The 24666-nt window shown below is 41.5% G+C and overlaps 1 protein-coding gene across 2 annotated transcripts in view; it reads left to right on the top strand.

Annotated features, from left to right (window-relative positions):
• Window positions 1-377: 377 nt before the first annotated feature.
• cgnl1 (cingulin like 1) overlaps window positions 378-24666 on the top strand; it is a 30694-nt gene continuing 6405 nt past the window's right edge. For both annotated transcript variants that reach the window (XM_011491359.3, XM_004067327.4), the window contains exons 1-12: window positions 378-531; window positions 3159-4798; window positions 4896-4990; window positions 6707-6812; window positions 6950-7051; window positions 7615-7751; window positions 8374-8515; window positions 8774-8986; window positions 21697-21903; window positions 21993-22097; window positions 22181-22333; window positions 22586-22756. In XM_011491359.3, the coding sequence (XP_011489661.1) occupies window positions 3209-4798; window positions 4896-4990; window positions 6707-6812; window positions 6950-7051; window positions 7615-7751; window positions 8374-8515; window positions 8774-8986; window positions 21697-21903; window positions 21993-22097; window positions 22181-22333; window positions 22586-22756 (3021 nt within the window). In that variant the 5' untranslated portion in view covers window positions 378-531; window positions 3159-3208. The remainder of the gene's footprint in view (window positions 532-3158; window positions 4799-4895; window positions 4991-6706; window positions 6813-6949; window positions 7052-7614; window positions 7752-8373; window positions 8516-8773; window positions 8987-21696; window positions 21904-21992; window positions 22098-22180; window positions 22334-22585; window positions 22757-24666) is intronic.

Genomic DNA, 24666 nt, shown 5'->3' with positions numbered 1-24666 from the left:
TTTAAGACTTTTTTTTATTGTGTAAAGCACTTTGCGTCACTTTTGCATAGAAAGTGCTTTGTAAATAAAGTTTGATTTGAATAAAATGTCAGCAGTTCGTGTAGTTACTGTATTTCTCAAAAGAAGAAAACAAAAGATAGATAGATGCGTAAATTCTGGTTTTGGGGCGTGTGAAAACCCTAAACTGAATTGAGTCGATCTTAGTTTGCCTGGTTTAACCTGAGAAGGAACTGGATCTAGTTTTGCCGGCTTTGCAGAGGTTTGGGATGTGAAATCCGGTCTTGGACCGGTAAATGTGTCCTTTCTCATGAAGGGAAGTGGGCGGGGCGCAGCGTCAGTGGGCGGGGCCGCAGGAGGCTCGGACGTCCTTCTGAAACCGTTCTCCTTCACACTCCAGAGACAACTCAGGAGAACTTAAGTTAGAAAAGAATTAGAGGGATACTCTGCTGAAAAGTTCGTCTACTTTTAACCCATTCCGACACCAGTTTTGTAGACAACAGCGACAGAACGAGAAAGAAAAAAACGACGCGGGTGAGTAACAAGTGCGAGTAGATAAAGCTGTAAGAAAAACAAGAACAGAATTCTTTTGGAACTACTGATACACTTGGTACAGTCTTAAAATTTTCACGACTCTCCGTCAAGTGGAGTTTATAAATCCATGAATAAGCAGTAAATGTGCGCACTTCCACCTGTTGCACTGCGTGTTAAGTGCAGAAATAGCGTCAAAACCCCAGTCCAGGTGCTTGTGTTTTGAGTGGACTACACTTTCCCTCACTTCATCCTCAGATTACATAACGTATCTACCACACGTTCCCACAGTGTAAATCCTGGCTGTCCTGGGTGTTTTTGGTTCAACACTCTTTCCTCTGGATTCAGTTTTATTCTAGCCTGAAGTTTTTTTTTTTATATTTGCAAAACATTGCAGAAAAGCTGCTTTTTTGAGTGTAAATCTTTTTGGTCGCATGCATCCTTCCTCTGATTTATTTGATTTTATTTAACTTTAAGCTTAAAATCTAAACCCTATTACACACTTATTGCTAAAAAAAACCCTTTACTATATCTGCTTTGGGAAGTGTCCTGGGTTATCCACAGTTGTATTATCTTTAGATTGAATCAGCTCCTTACATCCTCCTTGTGCAGAGTGCTTTTCTTTGCATACTTATATTTATTTTTTTGCCTTTCCTGTGTGAACCAAAAAAAGTGAAGCTGATTCATTGAGGGAACTTTGAAGCTGTAGTCATGGTGAAACTCACTGATGATGGAAAGCAGTTGAAGCTGGAGAATGTTCATGATGAGCCAAAAGCAACGCACGCTTCCTTATTATTATTTTCTGTATTGCCAATCACCATTTGAAGCTTTATGAAAGAAGCTGTCACCATGGGATGACAGAGTGAAGCTGTCTTATATTTGATGGGCGTGGCCACTCTTGATTGACATTAAAAAGCTGGCTACAATTCAAGAGAGAAGACAATCTGGTATTTTTCTAGTTTCATACTGAACAGCTTCCTTCTTACAGACTGACCCCGATGAAAATGGTGTTTGTAACATGTTCTTGTAGCACTTTTCTCATGATGAGAAGATATATTTTAAGAAAATTAAGCTTAAAATTGCATTTCTGTGTATTTGATCATTTAAATTGTGGTGATTCAGGAGCAGATGCAAAATCCAGCTGGAAAAAATCTTGTAGCTGTGACATAGAAGCTACTACGGCAAGCCACAAGCTCCCTGCTGCGCTTCAGTTTGATGCATCCACTTGAAGATGTTAAGATCCATGTATGTCTTTGCTTTCCTCAACTGAGCTGGGGTCTGGCGCAAAAACTGTATGGCTCAATAGTTCTGATATTGCTCACCATTTTTGTTGCACTGATGATGTTAGGTTGGAGGTGTGAGGGACTGTAAGCTAGCAGACTTTAAAGTCCCACTCAGATCATCTTTTCATCTATTATAAAAGCATTCTTTTAATTGTTATTCCTAATTAAAATAAAGAAATACTCAGAAAAACACACATTTAATCTTAATTTTCCGTATACATGTCCTCTAAAATCAGAAAAATGCTGCAAGAACATGTTAAAAATGCCAAAAACACAATTTTCATTGGAGGCTTTACCTTTGGAGAAGAATTGGCATTTCTGAAAGTCAAAGCCAGCCTTTTTTTTGTTAATTCAGACTATCAGCGCACTTTATCCTATAGATACATATATACACATATAAAGCTAAACGTCTAATTCTGTCACGACACGCAAAAAGCAGACAGTTTTATCTGTGCAGTGCACTGGCTGAATGAAGACAAAGACCGGTTCTTTTTGTTTCTGTTTTATCGTTTCACTCTATGGTATTTTCTTTTTTTTCAAAACAAGACGTAACTTGTCACTTTTTAAAACCTATCTGATGAGGATGTGATACATTCAGCCTTTTTCTTTGTTGTCAGTCTAATCAGCATCCTTCCACAAGGCCATTCTCGTTCCATCTTTGTGTAGTAACGTTGGAGGAGAGGACTGTCATTTAAACAAACAGGAACCTGTAAAAATCCTATTGTTCTGTGAGACATATGGTGTCTGCTGATGCAATGTCTTCACTGTTCAGGCAGGGCTCACTTTAGGTGTCTGTGTATGGCTGCTTTTTCCTATAGGCTTGAAATCCTTCTATCGTTGTATTTTTTTTTGTGTTTGCACTTTTCAGTAAATAATTGCACTGTGTACTACTTACTTTACTCTATCCTTAATTGATCAGTTTTGGGTTTCACTTTTTTGTTGTCATTTTAGTTTGAGCTCATTTTTGTTTTTTGTTATTGACGATTCCAATACTTCTAATCATCATGTTAGTTACACACCTGTAAAGTCCTCCTGGGACGTACCTGCCCGTTTGTGCCTTAAACGAAAGCGTGATGTCAGATGTTGACTCACACGTCTGCTATGTCTTTAAGGTATTATGGTTTCGGACAAGTTTGTCAGCAGACTGAGGCTTTTGCGTCATGGTTCAGATGGAGGAGAATGCTCCTAAGCAATCTTCTCCTCAAAAAAACAAACAGGAAAACACAAATTCAAGAAAGTGGAAGAAGTACCTAAACACATCTAAAGATGTGTTGTTTTATGTAAAAAACTTGGCAGTCATGATTCATCTTTGACTAATCTAGTTGATCTAAATCTTTGTTTACTTAGGTTGGCCACCTGAACCAGGGTGAGGGATTTATTTTCCTTCCACATTCCTGATGGAGTCCTATAGAGTGCCTGGCATTCCTAACACCGGACAACAGCGGGGCTTTGCTCAACCGTCCCGACCTTCCAGGCCGCATAGTAATGAAGCCGGCACATATGGCCTCAGCATCCGAGTGCAGGGGATAGATGGACACCCGTATGTAGTTCTGAACAACCAGGACAGGGGCCCGCAGTCCCTTGACTCCTACAGCAATGGTTACACTGACAATGAAGGCTCCTTTATTGAAAATTACCAAGACTATGACTTCAGAGGTAACAAGGAGGCCAGATCCAACAGCCCTTTCATGGAGTACAGGACACAGAAGATGATGCATCACCCTAGTACTCAGAATGGAGTTAGTGAATCACAAGAAAAGAAACCCTCCACTCTTTTGAATTTTCAAAGGCATCCAGAGATTCTACAACCATATGATCCAGAGACTAATTCCTTAAATCTAGAAGGTTTCAGCAGCATCCCTTCAGTGCCTCCGGTTCAACCTGAGAACCAGTTCAAGAGTTCACCCTCCAAATCTGCTTTACCTATCCGAGGAAGGTCATCAAGCTTTGACCGAAAAAAGGACCTCGAGGGGAAAACAAAAAATCCTTCCTTGAACCTGAACCTGAATAAGACACCTTTCCCAACTCCAAAATCTCAGCCCTTGGCTCCAGCCCAGTTGGCTGAACCCATGACCAAGCCACAGTCACAAGTACCTCAGCCACAGTACAAACCTTTTCTTACCAACATTAATTCACTTCACTCTAAGCCTACCTCTAAAAGTCAGCCCGTTCTTACATCTCAGCCTCCTGTGGGCTCCAGTCCTTTAAGTGAGCAAAGCAAGAACTCCTGCAGATCGCCCATCTCTGTGAGCAGTGCCAACTCCAGCCTTGAGCGCTCCCGCCGTGAGCCGGACGTTCTTCCTTTACGCAGAATTGACTCCAGTGGGCCAGTTCTTGAGTCTTCCCCTCGGTCCCACCATTCCTCCTCACCCTCCACGCCTAAGACTCCGGTGGAAGATCAAATGGAAGTTTTATATGCAGACACCATAAACCGCCACGAGAATCGCCGCTACATCCCCTTCCATCCAGGTTCAGGCAGAGACATAGACACCGGCTCCATTCCTGCCGTTGATGAACTCATCGAGAAGTTTGATGGCTCAAGTCATCAGCGCAGAGGCCGGGCGGGCCGCCGAAACAGGATCAATCCAGAGGATCGGAAGCGCTCACGGAGTGTGGACAGTGCTCTCGGCCTAAGAAACACCACAAACCCTACAGATGAGTTCTACCACTACCAAGGCACATCCATGGAGCATGTCCTCCGGCCTTCACAGCTACGACTGCAGAAACTAGCCAGTGGTGATGATGGCAAGGGTGACCCTAGATCTAATGTCCGCAGTGAGCCCAGCTCACCCCAGAGCACCATCCCTAAAGGCCTTGGCTTCATACAAGGTTACAAAAGGCCACAGTCACACTCATCTTTGTTACCTTTGAAGAGTAAAGAACGTGAAGCTGAAGCATCGTCTGCGCCGAAGACTTCTGCATCCCCGTCATCATCTCTGCTGAGGCCTCCTTCCAATGAAAAGCCTGGTGTAGGGACAGATGTTCAGGTAAAAAGCACCTATAACCTCAATGAGTTTCATCTGCTTTCAGTTTTGTAAAATCAGTAAAACTTTTATCCTCCTTCTCATTTCTTGTGGTATTCAGGCGACACCTGATCTCCTCAAGGGTCAGCAGGAGCTTTCCCAGCAAACACATGAAGAGACAGCCAAGCAAATTCTGTTTAATTATCTTAAAGAGGGGTGAGTTCACCACACCATTCTGTTTATCACTCTCAGATTATTTTTTGTTGTCAAATGTTTGTAAAATGTGGATTTGTGCTGTAAAAATATTTTAAGTGAAGGGAGTAATTGATGTTGTAAAGACCACATTTAACAAATTACAACAACAACAAACCAGGGCTATGTGAATGATGAAACTGTTTTGTCACTTTAAGTGTCTTTTATCTCAGCTGGGCTGTTGGTAAAAAAAGTGATGGAATGTGATATCTTTACACTCCCATCCAGGCTGGGTGATTCATTTGCTTTCTAGCCAGAATCCCTCTTTTCCACCCTATTATACCAGTAATTTGAGTTTTAAAAGTAAATACATCCCCAGAAACATGATTTAATCTGATTTCGATTGATAGTGTCATAATTTCAGTCAAGATTCATCCTATTCAATACAATATTGTTCCGTTTTTGAAATTTCAACAATTTTTCTGCAACAGAGGAACAAGAAATGGCGTAAAAGGAAAATAAACCTTCCTATATGCATGTTTACTTAGCTCTAGATTGAACTGCAGTTTTAGAAACAGAAAGCCAACTTCATTCAGTCACGTTAATGGAAAAGGTGCTAATCCACTTGGTCTGTTTTCAGAAAAAATAGATCCAGAAGATTAACTCAATACCGACCTGGCTAAACTCGCACCGGTAGATAACGATCAACTCCTTTCCAACTACTTTTTTCAGTGCCTGTGAAAAGTCAACCAATTTTTTATTATCCTTAACACAGCTGCAGCCTTTTATTTTCTTTTCCCCACGTGCTAAGTTAACTTTTGGTCTTGGAATTAAAAAGAAAATGTTTCCATTTTGGGTGAAAAAACAAAAACTTTTCTCCTAAATCTAAATTTTTAAACATTTTTAGTTACGTCCATGTTTAAATTTGATCTGTCGCATGATTGAGGCTAAACTGCTAATGTTTTATCACTAATGAAGAGGCAGTAATTAGTACAAGTACCTCACCTGTCGCACAGTCCAGTCTGACACACAAAGGTGATACATATATTTGAAGGATTGATGTAGACGAGGAATCGTCTCCCTGAAAACTGTTGACTCAACCAGCCTCATTACTTTCAATGATTTTCACCCACATTGCATCTGCAGTTTTTGCATGTGGTACAGATGGAGCCAATAGTAGAAAGAGAACAGGAAACAGCCTGGGTGTGTCGGGCCACAGGTCAGGAATCACAGGACAAAGGAGGGGAAACGCAGATGGAAGTGCAGGGGCTGAAACCGAGCAACATTCCCCGAGCCTCGCAAGACAAACATTTTCCAGCGGGGGTTATAAAGCTTTAATGAAAATCATCTGTTTGAGGAGTGGAGAGCAGCCTGGGCGGCTCGGGGTTTCTGTGACAGCTCTGAAATGTGTTCTGATACAATATGAAAGTTTATTTATTCTGTTGTTTTCACGTTTGCTTTTCTATGTTCAAGAAAATTCTGCCATCATCCTTTTGTTACAAAACCATCCGTCCATTTTTATTTTTTTTGCTGCTTATGATTATTCAAAGCCTGTTAGTAAACTCAAAAACAACAGTTTATCATCTAGAAATCAGTTTTTAAGATCACCATAGTTAGCATGTTTTAAAGAATACAAAACATTGATGTATGATGTAACAAATCAGTTTTTGATGCATATCAAGCTAAATTTGACCCGTTCTTTTCTCAGAAGACTCACGACTTTTGTTTGTGTGTCTGCAGGAGCAACGATAATGACGAAGTTACAAAAAAGAAAGTCAACCTTGTGTTTGAAAAGATACAGACATTGAAGACTCGAGCCACGGCATCAACACAAGGCAACACCAAAGTAAGTTCTTAGTGGTGCATTGTCGAGATGATCTCTAGTTGTCCACCTGAAAAACAACGTTGTGTTATAAATATTGCAACTACCAGATAATGAAAGTGTGGATACACCAACTTCAAATGTCTGCTATCTGCTGTCAGTCTGCAGACTTTGCTGCACAGACCAAAGCACTGCAGGAGCAAAACGCTGAACTGGAGAAAGAGATTACCGAACTGAAGAGGCAGCTGGAAAAGAAAATAGTGGTAACAGCAATCTAGCTGCAGCTGTGCTGCTGCTGACATTCTGTTTGTGTATGCATGCCTTTTTATTATAGAACATTTGCATGAAAATATGCTCCGACCGACTTTTCTGGAGAAAGAGCTTTAAGGGATAAAATCAACATACCTTTGAATTTAAAAAGATACATTAAGAGTGGTGTTTGGTTTTATAATAGAGCTGATAAAGATTAATACAAGTGTGCATTCATGTTAGGATATTGGAACAAAATAAATACCTTTAACTCTTGTTTCATTAAATGTTGATGTAGCTTTGAAGAAGTATAAGAAGAGATTTACTTTAAAGTTAAATCTTTGTGAGGTCATTTTTTTGGATTGTCTGAAACCAGAACTCTTGTTTTTTTTGTAATTGAGTCTTTTTAATTATCTAAAAAAAAACACAAAATCAAAAACATTTTTATTAAATGCAATCACATCTTGATATTGAAATGAAAAATTAAGTAAGCTCTCTCTTTGTAGTTTGAGTGCAGACTAATTCAACAAGAACAACAAAAAATCTCAGCATGTTGCTTTATGTATTTTACTATCAGGACAATCAGACCCAGAAAGAGGCTGGTTTAAGTCTGAAGGAGCTGCAGCAGGAGCTCCAGCGCTGCATGGAGGAGTGTGTGCAGCTGAAGGAAAAACTCGCCAAAACAGAAGCAGATCTCCGGACAACACTAGAAGAGTGAGTGCAGACAATTTCCCATTCTTTAAAAACATGCGCTGATGCTTATAATGTCTTATTTTGGGACATTTTAGTCATAGTAATCTGTGGTAAATGTTTATTTTCCATTTCTCAAGTTTTTTCACACCGATCCGAGTTGCATTGTCTAAGCAGATAAGCTCTATTTTTGTCTTTTTTTGTATGATCATATCAGTGAGTTACTTGGTTGTGGAACATGAAGTTTCCTTACTGGTCCAGAGTTTTAAAGGGCTTTTTATGAGTAAAAACTGACCAAAGTCAGAGGTGTTCTCTCTTTGAAACTTATTTATAAATGATCAAATAAAAAGTGTATATGAACTGTGAACATATATGCATTTTAGCTTTGAGCAGATGTTCTGCAAGCCAACACAGGGCTTATTGAAAGTGTCTCACATCATCTGCAGGTGTTGTCATCTGGACACTGGTTAGACATAAGCTTTCCTTCATTCAAGTCTTTAGTCTAAGCTCTGTGCTCTATGGGCTTCATGAAGGACTGAAGTTCAAGTGCTGTGAATTCAAAGTGCAGGTGTGCAGATCCAGATGGGCTTGGGTAGACTTTAAAACAGGCCTGCTCTGTGGTGTGACAGGTTGTGTGCTTGGTCAGACTTTTCCAGGTGAAAATGGAGAGGGAGCAGAACCAGACAGAGATCAGAGACCTTCAGGAGCAGCTGTCAGAGATGCACGATGAGCTCGACTCAGCAAAGAGGTCTGCTGCAGCTGATGGAGAAAAAGACGCCATTATGGCAGTAAGTGGCGTAAACCCTAAATCTAATTATCAGCACTCTGAGATGACATTTCGGAGTTAAAATTATCATGTTGATAATAATATGTCTAAACATTTACTAGCATCCTTCACAAATCTGACAAAAAGAAACACAAATCTGTTCAAGTCAATGTGAGCATGAATCAAAGGGTCAGAGCAAACCCGACTGATAAGCGGCGATTTTCCTTGATTCTTTCTCCACTAAGATAATGGGGACTACAACCGTCTCACTTTGTCACAGGACATGATGCAGCTGAAATTGGCAATGCAGGAAGTTCTCCTTGCGAAGGAGGATCAGGAGGAGCTGCTGCGGAAGCGCGAAAGGGAATTAACAGCCCTGAAGGGAGCCTTGAAGGAGGAGGTGTCTGCTCACGATCAGGAGGTGGACAACATGAAGGAGCAGTATGAAACGGAAATCAGCAGGCTGCAAAAATCTCTGGAAGAAGCCAGACAGGTAAGGTTCCCTCCAACCCCCTCCCCTGTGACGGACACACCCTCTGTCAGCACACACATAGTGGGAGATAAGTTTTTTTTTTTCTTTCATTTTATTTGTCTGATCTAAGTGAACTGTTGTTCGTAGAGGTTTGGTTGCTGCTCTGGCTATATGCTGAATTTTCTGTTTAAGCGTAGCACCCAGGTTGTTATAAATAAAGTTAATGGAGATATTAGGATCATTTGACTTGCAAATAATTAAGAATTTAAATAAAATCTATCCACTTTTATGGTGAAAGGGAGGTAAGTGTAAGATAAGAGCTCCACCATCATCGGCTGTTTGTGCTAGGGAGGTCAACAGGCTGTTTTTCGTCTGCCTGTATGACCCGTGTGTGTCCGGTCAGCCTCAAAGGGTGGAAGTTGTCCTTGTTTTTGACTTCCTCCTGACCAGGTGGGGATCTACAGCACTGTTTGGCTGGAGGAGTCAGCCGGGACATTTCCTTTTGGTGAACAAAGTTGATCAGAGTTACTGCTCCCTTGGGACTGTGTGCCGTTGGGGGCGACCTCTTGTGCTTTGTAAACACCTGGAAGGATGAAGTCATTGTTTATTTCTCTTTTGAGGTATAAAGAGTTCTCCTTCAAACGCTCTTTCCCGTCTCCTTGAGGTTATTTTCTGTTGTTGTTCAGAGCCTTTTCTTTTTGTAATTCCAAGTGGCTTCATTGTACACGTTGAGGCATGTTGGTGGTCTGGCGTTGGTTGGAACCAGCCGTCTGCGCCTTTCAGCGATCAGACCTGCGTCCCAAGTGCTGGAAAGTGGAGCACTACATTTCCCTGCATAGCAGTTAATTGCAGTGGCAGGCCATCACTAATCTAATGAGCTGCCGTTCCTCCGGCGCATCATGTCCCCTCTTCTTTCTTTGCACTAAAAAGTGGGGGTAATTGTGAGCGGCAGTCAACAATGAATGATGAGTTTGTTTCACACAATAACAGTGGCGGGGGTTGGGACATCCTGCATAAGTGGGTCAGTATGCTGTAGGAATGAAAGGGCCAGGCTGACCCCCATGAAAGGAGTTTGGGGGCCTGTTTTGTGTCTTTACTTGAAAGCTGCATTGTGTTTCGGACGGCATGAAATGTGTGGAATTCTGTTGGTTTTCCGAAATCTTCATCATCTCGTTAAACTTACTTGAAGCTTTTATTTGATTCGTGGCGATATCGGCCACCGATAATCATCTTGCTCTTTTGCAGTCTGCATGGGGTTTTGTGACCACATGTGTTTAGTATGTCAAAAATGTAGAGCAGCCCTTTCTTCCAGGGATTTTAGGGTCATATGGGGGAATGTGGACCTGTGTTTGCTTTAGCAGGGCCACTCCTCTGTTTCAGTGGTCTCATTTTGAACTGTGGAAGAGGCGCAAAACTTCTTTTTCTTTTTTTTTTTGGAGACAGTTGCAGACTTTCATTGTTTTTTAAAGACCCACTCCAATTAAAATGGTGTTTTTAATGTTTTTTTTTTCTAGTAATGGACATACAGTATATAAAGAAAAAATAAGCTTAAAATTGAGATGGTGGGAATTTCATTATTCAAATGGTTGTGAATGAGGAGCAGAGCAAAAATGCAGTGGCGTTAAGCTACCATCAATGGGCAACAAGCTCCCTGCTCTGCTCCATTCTGATGCATCCACTTACAGACAAATAGATCCATGTACGTCTGAGTTCCTCGTCTGACTCCAAACTGTCCTGTATAGCTCTAATATTGTTTGCCATTTCGTTACACGAATGTTAACTTGTGGTTGTGAGGGGCCGTAGGCTAGCGGGAGAGAGTTTCAATGGATGGATGAGGGGAGATACAGAAACTATGTCCTAGAAAACGACATAGCATAATTATAATTAAAAGACCACTGGGAACGCTTTTACAACAGATCAAAAGTCTATTGGATTGGGACTTAAATGGGTTCCCTTGTCCTTATCACAGCATTTCTTGCTCTTATGTTTCAGCTACATATGTAAGCCGCAGCGTGTTAAGAAGCCGTGCTCTTATCATACTTCCGTCTGTAACCTTAATCCCAAATGCCGTTTTTCTTTTTTGTTTTTTTTTTGGTCTTCATATCCTAACTTCACACGTGTCTCCACAGTGCCTCAGTCTCACAGCTGAGAGCGGTTCATTTTCTGGACAGAGCTGTTCTCGCCACCATCCCAAACCGCCTCTCCTCTAATCTTCCCTGTGTGTGAACTGAAGCCTCGCTGTCTGATCATCAAACTTTCGTGGCCCGGAGAAGAGTTCCCCCCTCAGGCTTCTTTTGAAAGTAAAGACTCAAGCATGAGTCTGTGTATTTGATGATAGCAGTATACTCCCGGCATAGCTTTGGGAACTGATTTACAGAGTGACTGAGAAGAAGGGGAATGAGAAACAGAAAAGTGAGCGACTAAGGGGAGAGATCGTCGGAACAGATGCGACAAAGAAGAAACCGATTATCTCTGAAGTTTTTAGCTCCAAAGCCTTCAAATAACTGTACTGATAACTTTGTGCAGTACTGGCTTTAGAATCTTCTACAAACAGAAATGAGAAATCCAACAGTTTTGACAGCTATGTGAGGGTGAACAGAGAATCCTTCATGTTTACTCCCATCCATACAAGATTTGTTTCTGTTGATGCTGAGTTGACATTAATTTAGAAGAATTCTCAACATCAGTCTGTGTTTTCTTGTGAAATTGCTCATGAGTTGTGTTTGCTTTTTACACTTCAGTAGTTATTTTTCTCCCTCTTGATGAGGTTTTGCAGACTTCTTCATCAGTTTTGAGCCTTCTGGTCTCATATCTGGTCTCACGCCTGCGGTTTGCTAGGATCTTTGTTTGAGCTGCTAGTCTTTGGACTTGAGCTGTAATGCAGGATTTGGGTGTTTCGTATTTACTCATGCATTTCTGCTCACTCTTTAGCCTTTGGCCTAGAGGCTTGAACCTACAGTTGAGCGTTTTCTGTCTGCGTTTTGGCCAGGAGGTGTTGCTTAATTAAATCGGCTCTGTTAGACTTCACAGTCAGTCTTAATTATGATAAATGAATTGCAATTGATGTCTTTATATTAAAGAAAGGACTCATTCTGTATGGGGTTTTAAATTGGAAATACTTACATTTACACAAAGTTATGTCTTCCTATTGTATTATGTGACTTTTCCACATTTTTGCTTTTCGCCGTAGAAGTTCAAAGGCTTGGATTTTCTCTTTAGCCCTGCCCTTCATGTGAATGGTGTCACATTTTCAAACACACTCCCAAAAAGATTACCGTAGTGAGCAATAATGACGGCTCATCAAGGTGTCAGGCCTATGAAGACTAAAATAAAGAGCCGTTTAAGATTCAGTCGAGTAAGATCCTAGTTTCCATGGTTTTTGGTTTTATAATTATCTTTTACTCTCACGTGTGAACAGCTGAGCTGTGGACAGAGTCTCCTTCAGAAGCCCGTATCTACTTTCCGTTTCTTAAAGGACAAGACGAGATTTGATTACTGCCAGACCAAAGAGATGCCAGTTCCACTCAGCTATCACATTTTAATTTCTTCTTCAATCGTTTCTTTCAGGCTGTGACAAGCCTACTCCCGCAGTTAACCTCAGATCTGGATATGCTTATCTTGATAAAGGAAGCTGTTGTGTTTGTTGTGTTTGTTCTTTTAGCTGGTCAGAGCTTTTTTTACTGCGACTGGAGTTTCAAAGTCTAATGATGCTGGAATCCTCAAAACTTGATTAAGAAAACCAATCGTAGTCTGCCATAAGATGAGTGTGTTTGTGTGCAGTATTGTTACCTCACTTGGTTAGAAATAATCCTTCAAATATATTTGACTGTCTTTAAAAAGTCACTATGGACTGGAGCAAATTTCAGGAAATTGTTCTATCAAAACATTTAGGATTTTAAAATCGCAGAGCACATTTTTCCATCAGACGGACAAACTTTTTTTGTTTTAAACAAATCCCAGAAGTCTTTTCAGTTGTGCAAATTGACTTTATTGACAGATACAGAAGATGTTTCGCTGCTCAGGATGAAGAACAAAGAAAAAATCAGTCGAAATTGCATTTAGTACAGTATCTTCTAAAATTTGAAAAAAAAAAACTTTCTCCTCCAAAAGTCTTGAAATCTGTATAAATATCAGTTTATTCGTTTTTTTTTAATAAAAATCTCTTGTAAAAGAGTTTTTATAAGTGCAATTGTATGACTGCAATAAATTGATGAGGTGTTTGATGAGGTAAGCCGTTTATTTTTCTTAACATTTATGACTTCTTTTGTTATATCTAAGTTCTTTATACATGTAAAATGTTATTTAAGTCCAGTTAAACACAAGGCATAAACCTTATTTTGGTCCCATTTTAACCGACTGTCCTGTGTGTTGTAATGCAAACGCACCTTTTATTAATACTTTTTAAATGTAATCCTTTTAAGTTAACAGTTACTGTATATTGATCTCTATTATGCAAATGAATGAAGATAAAGCAGTGGCCTGAACAGATCAGTTCAGAAGGTTGAAGTGTCTTGAAGTTGGATAAAAGTCTTTTTGTTTTTTTTAACTTTACCTACAATGTAGCTTGAACAGTTTTGCCCAGATTAAAGCGCAGCACACGACCTGGAGCACAAACCTCAAAGACTACACAAAGTTAGTTAATGTGCAACTTTGAACAAACAGTTTAAACACTCATGGAGACACAAGTCAAACTTCAGTGTTGTTGTCATGTTGGCACAACCTTTAGTTTGTTAGGTTCATTTTTCTTTGAAAGTCATACCTAAAATAAAAAGCCACAAGTGGTTGTATTGAGCAGCACAGTTCAACACAACTCAGTGCAGTAACAAATATGATGATCATGAATAATAATTTAAATTTTTGAGTTTGTTAGGAGCTTGGAAGAGTAAATAAAATCCCCACTGAAACATGTGTTACCGTTTCTCTAAGAAGCATAACTTAGCAGTCACTTATTTATTATCAGTGACCCAATATTTCCATAGCTAATTTTTCTTTTTTAACAAAATGCTAAAAATGTAAATGGTTGAATAATCATAAAGTCAAGTCAAGAGTAAAATGCTAAAAATGTAAATGGTTGAATAATCAGAAAGTCAAGTCAAGAGTAAGGCCCGTACACACCGGGACGAATATTCGCCAGGCGTTATTCGCCAGCGTTTTTCGCCACGTCTTTTGTGTTCACACCCAGGCGATTTTCGCTGACGGTGAGCCGAGCGAACATGCAATTTCATTCCCTGACATTAGATGGCGCTTAATGTAAAACAGAAATACTCCTGTACACAAGGTGGCGCTGCGCAACTTTACGCTTCTTAAAGTCGCTTTTCACTCAGAAGAAGAGAGCAAGTATTTACACGCTTGTCAGAATCAAACAAAGAAAACATGAATATTTCAAGCACCAGTAGCTCCAACTGGTGCTTGGTTCGGGGATGTTTTAGAATGTCCGTCATTATTGCTTCGCGGCTGTGTAGACGCTACTTGGCGTCTATCTTCTTCGCTGGTATGTGTGCTCAGCAAGGCAGTTTTGTGTTTGAGCGCCCCCAAGTTGTGTTTTACTGTAACTTCAGAAGCTCCAGACACGTGAGCAAAAGCGCCGTTCTCATTGGTCGAGTAGATTTCGACGCGACGCGTCGAAAAAAAAAAACGAACTTCTTCTTTCTCTTTCGGCTTTTCCCATCAGGGGTCGCCACAGCGAATCATCCTTTTCCACCTCACTCTATCATGAACATCTTCTACCCTAACGTTAGCCAACTTCATGTCCTCTGTTAAGACATCCATGTATCTCCTCTTTGGCCGTCCTCTTGCCCTCCTGCCAGGCAGCTCCATCTCCAACATCCTTCTACCAATATATCCACTATCCCTCCTCTGAACATGTCCAAACCATCTCAGTCTGGCTTCTCTGACTTTGTCGCTAACACAGGCAACGTGAGCCGTCCCTCTGATATACTCGTTCCTTATCCTGTCTAACCTGGTCACTCCTAAGGAGAACCTCAACATCTTCATCTCCGCTACCTCCATCTCAGCCTCTTGTCTCTGTCTCACTGCTACCGTCTCTAACCCATAGAGCAGAGCTGGTCTCACCACTGTCTTGTACACCTTTCCTTTGAGTCTTGCTGGCACTCTTCTGTCACACAACACTCCTGACACTTTCCTCCAACCGCTCCAACCTGCCTGCACTCGCCTCTTCACCTCTTTTCCACAATCCCCATCACACTGAACTGTTGACCCCAAGTACTTAAACTCCTGCACCTTCTTCACCTCAGTCCCCTGTAACCTAACGCTTCTACCTTGATCCCTCTCGTTCAGACACATGTATTCTGTCTTACTACGACTGACCTTCATACCTCTTCTTTCCAGAGCAAACCTCCACCTCTCTAGCTGTTCCTCCACCTGCTCTCTACTCTCACTGCAAATTACAATGTCATCCGCAAACATCATTGTCCAGGGAGATTCCTGTCTTACCTCGTCTGTCAGCCTGTCCATCAGCATAGCAAACAAAAAAGGACTCAAAGCTGATCCTTGGTGTAGTCCCACCTCCACCTTGAACTCCTCTGTCTGACCTACAGCAAATCTCACCACCGTCATACTTCTCTCATACATGTCCTGAACTACTCTGACATACTTCTCTGCCACTCCAGACGACCTCATACAGTACCACAGCTCCTCCCTCGGCACCCTGTCATACGCCTTCTCTAAATCTACGAACACACAATGCAGCTCCTTCTGACCTTCTCTGTACTTTTCCATCAACATTCTCAAAGCAAAAATGGCATCAGTGGTGCTCTTACGGGGCATGAAACCATACTGCTGCTCACAAATCTCCACCTTCTTCCTAAGCCTGGCTTCCACTACTCTTTCCCACAGCTTCATTGTGTGGCTCATCAACTTTATTCCTCTATAGTTGCTGCAGTTCTGCGTGTCACCCTTGTTCTTAAAGATCGGGACCAGAACGCTTCTCCTCCATTCCTCAGGCATCTTCTCACTCTCTAAAATCCTATTGAACAACCATGTTAGAAATTCCACTGCTGTCTCTCCTAGGCACTTCCATACCTCCACAGGTACGTCATCAGGACCAACGGCCTTTCCGCTCTTCATCCTTTTCAGAGCCTTCCTAACCTCATCCTTTCCAATCTCTGCTACTTCCTGCTCCACAACAACCACATCTTCCTCCCCTTCTTTCCCTGTCATTTTCCTCGTTCATCAGCTCCTCAAAATACTCCTTCCATCTTTTCTGTACACTCTCTTGGGTTGTTAGCACCTTTCCATCTCTGTCCTTAATCACCCTTATCTGTTGCACGTCCTTCCCATCTCTGTCTCTCTGTCTGGCTAGCCTGTACAAGTCCTTCTCTCCTTCCTTTGTGTCTAACCTGTCATATAGCTCATCGTAAGCTTTCTGTTTGGCCTTTGCCACCTCTCTCTTCACTCTACGCTGCGCTTCCTTGTACTCCTGTCTACCTTCCTCAGTCCTTTCTACATCCCACTTCCTTTTAGCCAACCTCTTCCTCTGGACGCATTCCTGTACTTCCTCATTCCACCACCAAGTCTCTTTACCGTCTTTCCTCTTTCCAGATGACACACCTAGCACCTTCCTACCTGTTTCCCTGATAATCTCTGCTGTAGTTTCCCAGTCCTCTGGAAGCTCATCCTGACCACCCAGGACCTGCCTCAACTTCTGCCTAAATTCCTCACAAGTTTCTTCATTCTGTAGCTTCCACCACTTGGTCTTCTTTTCTGTTTTCCCTCTCTTCTTCTTCCTGACCTCCAGAGTCATCTTACACACCACCATGCGGTGCTGTCTGGCTACACTCTCTCCTACCACCACTTTGCAGTCATTAACCTCTCTCAAATGACCTCGTCTACATAGGATGTAGTCCACCTGAGTACTCCTACCTCCACTTCTGTATGTCACTCTATGTTCCTCTCTCTTCTGGAAGTAAGTGTTGACTACAGCCATTTCCATCCTCTTCGCAAAGTCCACCACCATCTGTCCCTCCAGATTCCTTTCCTTCACACCAAACCTGCCCATCACCTCCTCATCACCTCTGTTGCCCTCACCAACATGCCCATTAAAGTCTGCTCCAATAACAACTCTCTCTCCTCTGGGAAAACTCTCTATGACCTCATCCAACTCACTCCAGAATCTCTCCTTCACTTCTAACTCACAGCCAACCTGTGGCGCATACCCACTGACTACATTCACCATCACCCCTTCAATTTCTAACTTTAGGCTCATCATCCTGTCTGAGACTCTTTTCACCTCTAGAACACTGTTTACGAACTCCCCCTTCAGAATCACACCTACCCCGTTTCTCTTCCTATCAGCACCATGATAGAACAGTTTGTATCCTCCTCCAATACTACGTGCCTTGCTGCCCTTCCACCTTGTCTCCTGCACACACAGTACATCTACCTTCCTTCTCTCCATCATGTCTGCCAGCTCTCTGCCTTTCCCTGTCATTGTGCCAACGTTAAGAGTCCCTATTCTCAAACCTATGTTCCTGCCTTTTCCCTTCTCTCTCTGGTCACGGACCCTTCTGCCTCCCCTCTTTCTTCCACCAACAGTAGTCAAATTTCCACCGACACCCTGTAGGTTAACAGCATCGGTGGCGGTCGTTGTTAACCCGGGCCTCGACCGATCCGGTATGTCTAAAGTGTTGTGGATGATTCGCATGGTTATTTTGGCAATTTTTACGCCGGATGCCCTTCCTGACGCAACCCTCTCTATTTATCCGGGCTTGGGACCGGCACAGAAGTTACTGGCTTGCAACCCCTGTGGCTAGATTAGAAAAAAAAAAACGAACCCGAGGCGGTTTTTTTTTTTGACGCTTTAACGCCTGGCGTTTTTTCGCGTCGGTGTGCACACTCTCATTGGGGCCCTTTGTTTAGTCACGAGGCGTTAAACGTCGGCGAAAATCGCCGGCGAAATTCGTCCCGGTGTGAACAGGCCTTTAAAAGGTTCATACTGCTGCATCCCTTCTCTTCCGGCCTCATTCACAGTGTGGGAAGTGGGACAAACACACAAACAAGAATCTGGGCTGGATTTTCTGTTCAGAGAGTTGTTGAAAATAGAGCACAGACACAATCCTGTCAGTCTGAAAACTTTATACTTCTAGAAAAAATTTGAAACCCCTATGCTCTCACTCTTTTGGTAAACGTGTTTGTTCTTAGTGTGTCTCTCATATAACTTACCGGTAAATGTTTGTAGACTGAGCTCGGATTGGCTGTTTTATGTTGAGTCATTTGGCTTTAAAAACTGCCCCCTTCAGAAATATGTCAAAATGTTTACCCCATTGGCAGATTTTCTTTAAAAAACCTATAAAAAATCTATCACTTGGGTAAAAACAAAAAAGTTTTACCAAGAATTTTTATTTTAGATAAAAATTCTAGTCACTAAGACGTTTTCTCCTAAACTAAAATGTATTTGCTATTCATTAAGATTTTCTTCCAAAACAGAAAGTACTTTTTAAAAAAAGGAAGGGTCTTTTTACTTTCTTAAGATTTAGCTTTTTTTCATCTATATTTATTAATTTTTTAACACATTGACAAAACTTAACGGAATGTTTGACCCATGTATACAAAGATGAAATTCACGTACAAGGTGTCGTATTCAAAAAAAACTCAACAAGTTTCAGTATTAAGCAAGGTATACATTTGAAACCAAAACACAAATGCTCTTTTAATAATTGTGGCGATATCCAGTCCAGTACTTGTTATGAAAGGTTCCTATGCCGTTGTGATTTGGAAGGAATGTTCTCAGAGATCAAATTCAGATGAAAATGCAGAAAGTCAGCATTCTAAAAAGTTGTCTATCATGTTTACCATGAATAACAGGATCAACCAAGCCCAATAATAAATACAGACGATCACTTCCAGACCAATGGTGTTCCAAAAGTGCAGAACTTTTGAACAGACCAGTAATGGTGTGTAAGAGTACCAATCTCAGTCCTGCATTTCAAACACAACGGCAGGTTTATATTTTTGGCTTTGATGGGGAGAAATGTGAGCTCTGTGCAGAATCATCAGCTGAGTCGCTTTGACTCTGTTACAAGCACTCTGTGTTTGCACATCGCATCAAGAATTTTCCCAGTCTTCATCAGTAATCTCAAAACCAAGTTCCCTCTCCCACACCTTCAACTGTCATGTGTTTGCATTATGTCCTTTAAGAACAGTTGGCTGAGTCACTTCATTTGTATATCACTTCTCATCAACACGCTGTCCAACGCAAAGTGCTTGACATAAAACACGTATGTAAACATTAGTTGAAACAATAAAAGTCACAAGACATGTTAGATTTAAAGCAACAACAATAAAAGACAGGCATAAAAAGAAAGGAAAGGTTGTGAAGAGGCACTGCATAGAAAAAAAGACAGACAAGGTAAAAACAAATGATAAACCATAAAATACCTAAAATAAATAAACACATAAGTTAATTTAATGAGTTATTAAAAGCTGTGACGAGTCTTTAATTTACATTTAAAAATCTCCACAGAAGCAGACACTCAGGTAAGTTATTCCACAAATGAGGACTGCGATACTGAAAGGAGGCCTCGCCCTGAGTCCTTGTTCTCATAGTGGGTAGAGATAAGATCTGAGGGTCTTGTGGGGATCTTTTCTACCAGGACTTGCTGGCTTGGTCGGTGGTTGTTGCCGCGATTGTCGCCCTTGCTGGGACAGCTGGAGTTTAACATTGCAGGGTCACGGCTGTGTAGAGAACCCCATTGCTGTCCCGGTCTGGGTGGGCACTGTGGCGATGTTCCTACGGCAGAGCGGGTCCCTGGTAAGAAGAGATTCCCGAATAGTGTTTCCTCACAGCAGAGCCAAGCCTTAGGTTTCTTTTAAAAGTTACTTTTATAAGTATTCGTTGAGTGTGGGGTCATGGGTCGTATTTGTTAATGGAGGGGAATGGAAAGGGTGAAGGGTGGGCTGGGTTTTTATTGTAATATTGTGTATGTTTTTTGTTTTAAATGTAAAGCGCTTCTAGTTGTGCAAGGCATGAGAAGTGCTTTTTTATTTATAAAGTTTTATTTGATTTGATTTAATTTGTTTTGAGAGCTATGGAGGGTTTGTAAGGACTGAGGAGATCTGTTGGGTAGGAAGGTCCAAATCCATTTGGAAGTTTAAAAACTAGAAGGAGAATCTTAAATTATTTTGATGACGGTTCGCGAAAACCCAGTTCAGTTTCACAGATGTTTGGATCTTCAAAATTGTTTCAAATGTCATTATTTCTTACACTGGCTCATTTCCTTACTATTGTAAGGGTGTGTTATTTTGTACATTTTGTAAAAGACTCACATTAAGTTCAAATTGTTCAAAGTTTTTTGTCAAACTTTACAACAATAAGTCTAAATTTAAAACCAGTCATCAGATCAGCTGATCTGGAGTCTATTGAATAAAATATTAAAGTATTTATGGTAGTAGTTCATGTAAAGTTATGAAGCTTCTTTTGTAAAAACTTCTGTTCCCTTTTTTCCCCTTATCTTATTTATTCTCAGATGGTTGGACAGTTTTAAAGTAAACCATGCAGTCTCTTTACTTTTCAGTAATAATTGTCTTTCTTCTGCTGAGGGTGGCTTTGTGGTGACACCTGAAACAGGTCTGACTGGCTTGCAGGTGCTGAAACAGGGAAGCACTAATCCTGTTTTGTGCAGGAAGTGTTTTTGTTTACTCCCAATGACAAGATCATGAACACTACAAAATAAAAGCTTAAAGATGCATCACAAAAAAATATTATTGGGTGGGGAAAAATTGTTATTAGTTTTTGGCTAAAAACATGTTTTTAGCCAATAATAGTAATGGTAATAAATTTAAAATAGTAATAGTAATAATTTTAAAGAAACTAACCTTTAAAAATTTTAGATAAACTTTTACTTGAGTAAGAAGCCAGACTGTGATGGGCAGTTTGTTTTCTACACCAACTCTATGACATTTTCCATAATTCCTTGTGTGGTGCTGGAGATTATTTCTAAAGTGCATTTGCAGACCTCTCCCTGTGAATCAGTGTCAAAGGAATCCAGTAGGACGCTTTTTTCTGGAGGAATTTCGTACAGCTTCTGAGTCTCTGTTGGTGAGCTCCAAACCAGTTCTTAGCAGCTCTGTTTGTTTTGATCCCCGGGTGAGTTACAACTCAGTGGCTGTACAGCAGAAGGGTGTGTTCCTTCATGCTTTTGTGCATAAACCCATGCAGTGACACAACTAGACATAAACAATGTTTGTGACGCCTAACAGAGGATGACATGTGAAGAGACTGAAACTTGTCAATGAATTCTGTACGTTTTTTTCTTTCATTTTGAGTTTCAGGTTTGGGCTGAATTGTTGTGAAAGACATTAATTGTGTTTTCTGTGCCATCATTGTGTTTAGTTACAAACTTGCAAAACTTGTTGTCTGACATTCCTCTTCTGTGCTTAAAGAAAATCTCTTTTCTAGACAAATCCTGTTGCTCGCTGACTGTGTTACAGCAGTGTCACAACTGTGGCCTGTTGTTTAGACTCAGTGGGTCTTTTATCAGCACATCTTAATAAGAGATCGGATTAAGGCGCTTTAAATTGTGGTTTCCGACATGTGAGAGAAAAACGGGTGGCCATTTGTGTTCTGTGTCCGCCACAATAAAGAGAAATCGAGCCGTACAAATGGCTTTTGTTGTGTCGGGCAATTGAGATGCTCCGTCACACATTATTGTTCCACTTTCAGTTCGACTCCTGCCTGCTTTAGCTGAATCTGTGCTCCGTCTTCTGACCTACAGAGCAGTTCGGCTTTGCTCCGCGAGAAGACGGAAGTGGAGGCAGCCAAGGGCGCAGCGGAGGGACAAACAGAGCGTCTTAACCAAGAAACCGAACAACTGCACCAGCGAGCACACGAGCTGGAAAATGAAGTGGCCAAGCTCAACCAAATCCTCGACGAGGCCAAGCTGCAGGAGAGCCAGCTTCGGGACAAAGCTGGTCGGCTGGAAGTGAGTGGTCAAGAGCTGACACTTTTAAGGATTCTCTCTGCTGCAAAAGTATATTTTTGGCATTTCACGATTTAATTTCTGCAAAACAGAAAGAAAAGAAGCAAATGGAGGAGTCGCTCAATGAAATAAAGGAGCAAGAGGAGGAGATGTCACGTGCCAACCGGGCTCTGACGCTGCGACTCGAAGACGTCCAGGTCAAATATATAATCCGTTAACCTGCTCTGCGCTTTATGTAGATCACATTTAGAGCCTTTTTGTGTTTACTTTTTGTTTATAGAGGAACTTGTCCAAACTGAACAGCGAGCACAAAGAACTGGAGGAAAGGCTGCAGGAGGAGAGGTCTCAGAAGGAGCAGTTCAAGAGCATGAAGAACAACATCGAGGATGAGAGGAAGCTGCTGGACCGCACTGTAGAGAAACTTCAGAGGGAGGCAAGGAGACTTGACTAAGTGTTTTTGCCAATACGTTCTTCATTGAATATTTCTTTTTAAGTAGGCTTAAATCTGCAGATTTTTTAGTATTATTTTTTAAAATTGATGAATCAAAATTGTGATGATTCACTTTTTTTGAATAAGGCACACTAATTTAAAGCCAGAACATTTTATTGCTGAAGGATGAGTAAAGTTCTCCCAACTCAAACGTGCATGTGTTTCATCACCACCCTTTCCTTCTTTTACCCGCAGATGAGTGACATTGTGGAGGCATCACAGTCGTCTACGAGAGAGCTGCAGGAACAGATAGATATTTATAAAGAGAAGAATCGCAGAGAGCTGACTGAGCTGCAGAGGCTTCTAAGGGAACGCGACGAAGAGCTGGACAAATACAAGCAGGCCACCAAGGCCCTGGAAGCAGAGGTAAAGATCTCTGCCGGTTCAGTGAAACGCCGCACAGACCGGAGTGCTGACGCTGCCTTCTGGGTGAGATGGGGGTTAGATGGAGGCCATCATTAGTCAGACCAGCCGGGCTCTCCCATGCAGGACTACATTGTTCTGACTCGACTAGTTGAGGCCCTCCTTCACCACCCCGCCTCCTTTCAGGGAGTGAGGTTATCACTTTGGTATTTCTGCTCCCTGCTGCCCTTTTAAACCCAAAACAAAGTATTCAAGTGAAGCACTGTAGCCAAGTCATGCAAAACGTTTTATCTTTTATTTCAGCTGTTTAACTGATATTTAAGAATAGAAGAGATATGTGCTGCTTTGCTTTGCTTTGTTTGAAGGCTGCAGCACCACAATCGTGATACGTGATACTTGACTTGTGACCCAGCTGTATTATTCCTAGTTAAGAGGTTTATCCATGTCAGCGAATATGGATATTTTGACAATTGGTAAATAATGTGCCAGAGAAAAGTTATGTACTGCTTTATTTAGACATCAAACATTTCCAGAGAGAGCTTAGGAAGCAATCTTAATGACCCACTCCGATTATTTTTTTTATCTCTTTTCAAAGTATTCCCAGTGGTCTTTTAATTATGATTATGCCGTTTTTTGTCAAAATCAAAAATCTGTGTCATTTAGTTTCTATCACATAGTTTCTGTAAAGCAGCAGGAGTTTGTTAGAAATTTGCCTCTGAATTGTGGGATGGTACTGTTGGTGTGGAGTAAGCCCGTCCCCATTTTCCATCATGCATCTGTTTACACTCTCTCCCACTAGCTTACTGCCCCTCACCACCCTGACGCACCATTACTGGTGCAACAAAAAGGGCGAGCAATAGTGGAGCTATCCAGCCGTAGAGTTTCGAGCCAGATGTCAGCTCAGGCCAGAAAAACAAAAACCTTAATAAATCTATTTGTCTACATGTGGATAAATCAGAATGTTGCAGAGCAGGGAGCTGCTATGTCACAGCTACGAGCTTTTTCCAACACCATTTTTTCACCTGCTCCTGATTCACAACGATTTGAATCAAGAAATACTCAGAAATTCCATTTTAAGCTGAATTTTCTTTAAATGTGTCCTCAATAATGAGAAAAATGCTACAAGAACATGTTAAAAACAGCAAGAGCACGATGTTCAGTGGAGTGGGTCTTTAAGGGTGAGCTCACACAAAAGGTGCGTCAGGACAGTGAGATGTAATGTTGCCACAGCAGTAATTGGCATGTGAGAGATCAGTGGTTTCTGAGCTCCTGCTTCAGCGGTCATCTATACCACAGAGGCTTCACAACTAAGACCGACACTGCTATCCCACAGGCAGTCACATTTCTTCTGACAGCACAGGAGGTCAAATATAAAGGCAGGCTTGCCACTAAAGGAGGAACCTATTTAAACCTATTTTTTCTTTTTTCCTCAAATGATGTTTTTTACCTCGTCAAATGATCTGCCACTCTCATCAACTTCTTTGTGTTCCTGATTTGGCTGTTACTCTGTGTCCTGCAATGGAAAGTAAGGTTCAGTTGTCAGGAAGAAGTCAGGATCCAGGTTCTTCCTTCTTTCCTGTCCAATCCCCTGCTGATTCCCTGTATCTTTGCCCAGCCGCTGCACAGGAAGAGGATGATGTCGTCGTTCTGTTATCAGTGTTGTTAAAGCTGCGGTTGGTCGTGCACATCCTCCTCCTCCTCCTCCTCGGTTACCTCCCTTCTGGACTCAGAACCGGTCAAGGAGCTTTTTAGATCTTCTGTGTTTGTCTGTTCATGGAAACTTGGTTCATCACCACCAAACTTCCGTTGCAGCAAAAGTATTTGTTGTGGGTCAAAAACGAGAGCAGCAGATGAATTTTCTGTCTTTCCCCGATGCCCTAGGGATGATTTTCCAGCTGCAGGGGTCACTGCTC

The sequence above is a fragment of the Oryzias latipes genome, chromosome 3 (genome assembly GCF_002234675.1).
Source record: "Oryzias latipes chromosome 3, ASM223467v1".
In the NCBI taxonomy this organism is placed as follows: domain Eukaryota; kingdom Metazoa; phylum Chordata; class Actinopteri; order Beloniformes; family Adrianichthyidae; genus Oryzias; species Oryzias latipes.
The sequence above is the reverse complement of the archived record's forward strand: the minus strand, read 5'-3'. Positions and strand labels throughout refer to the sequence as shown.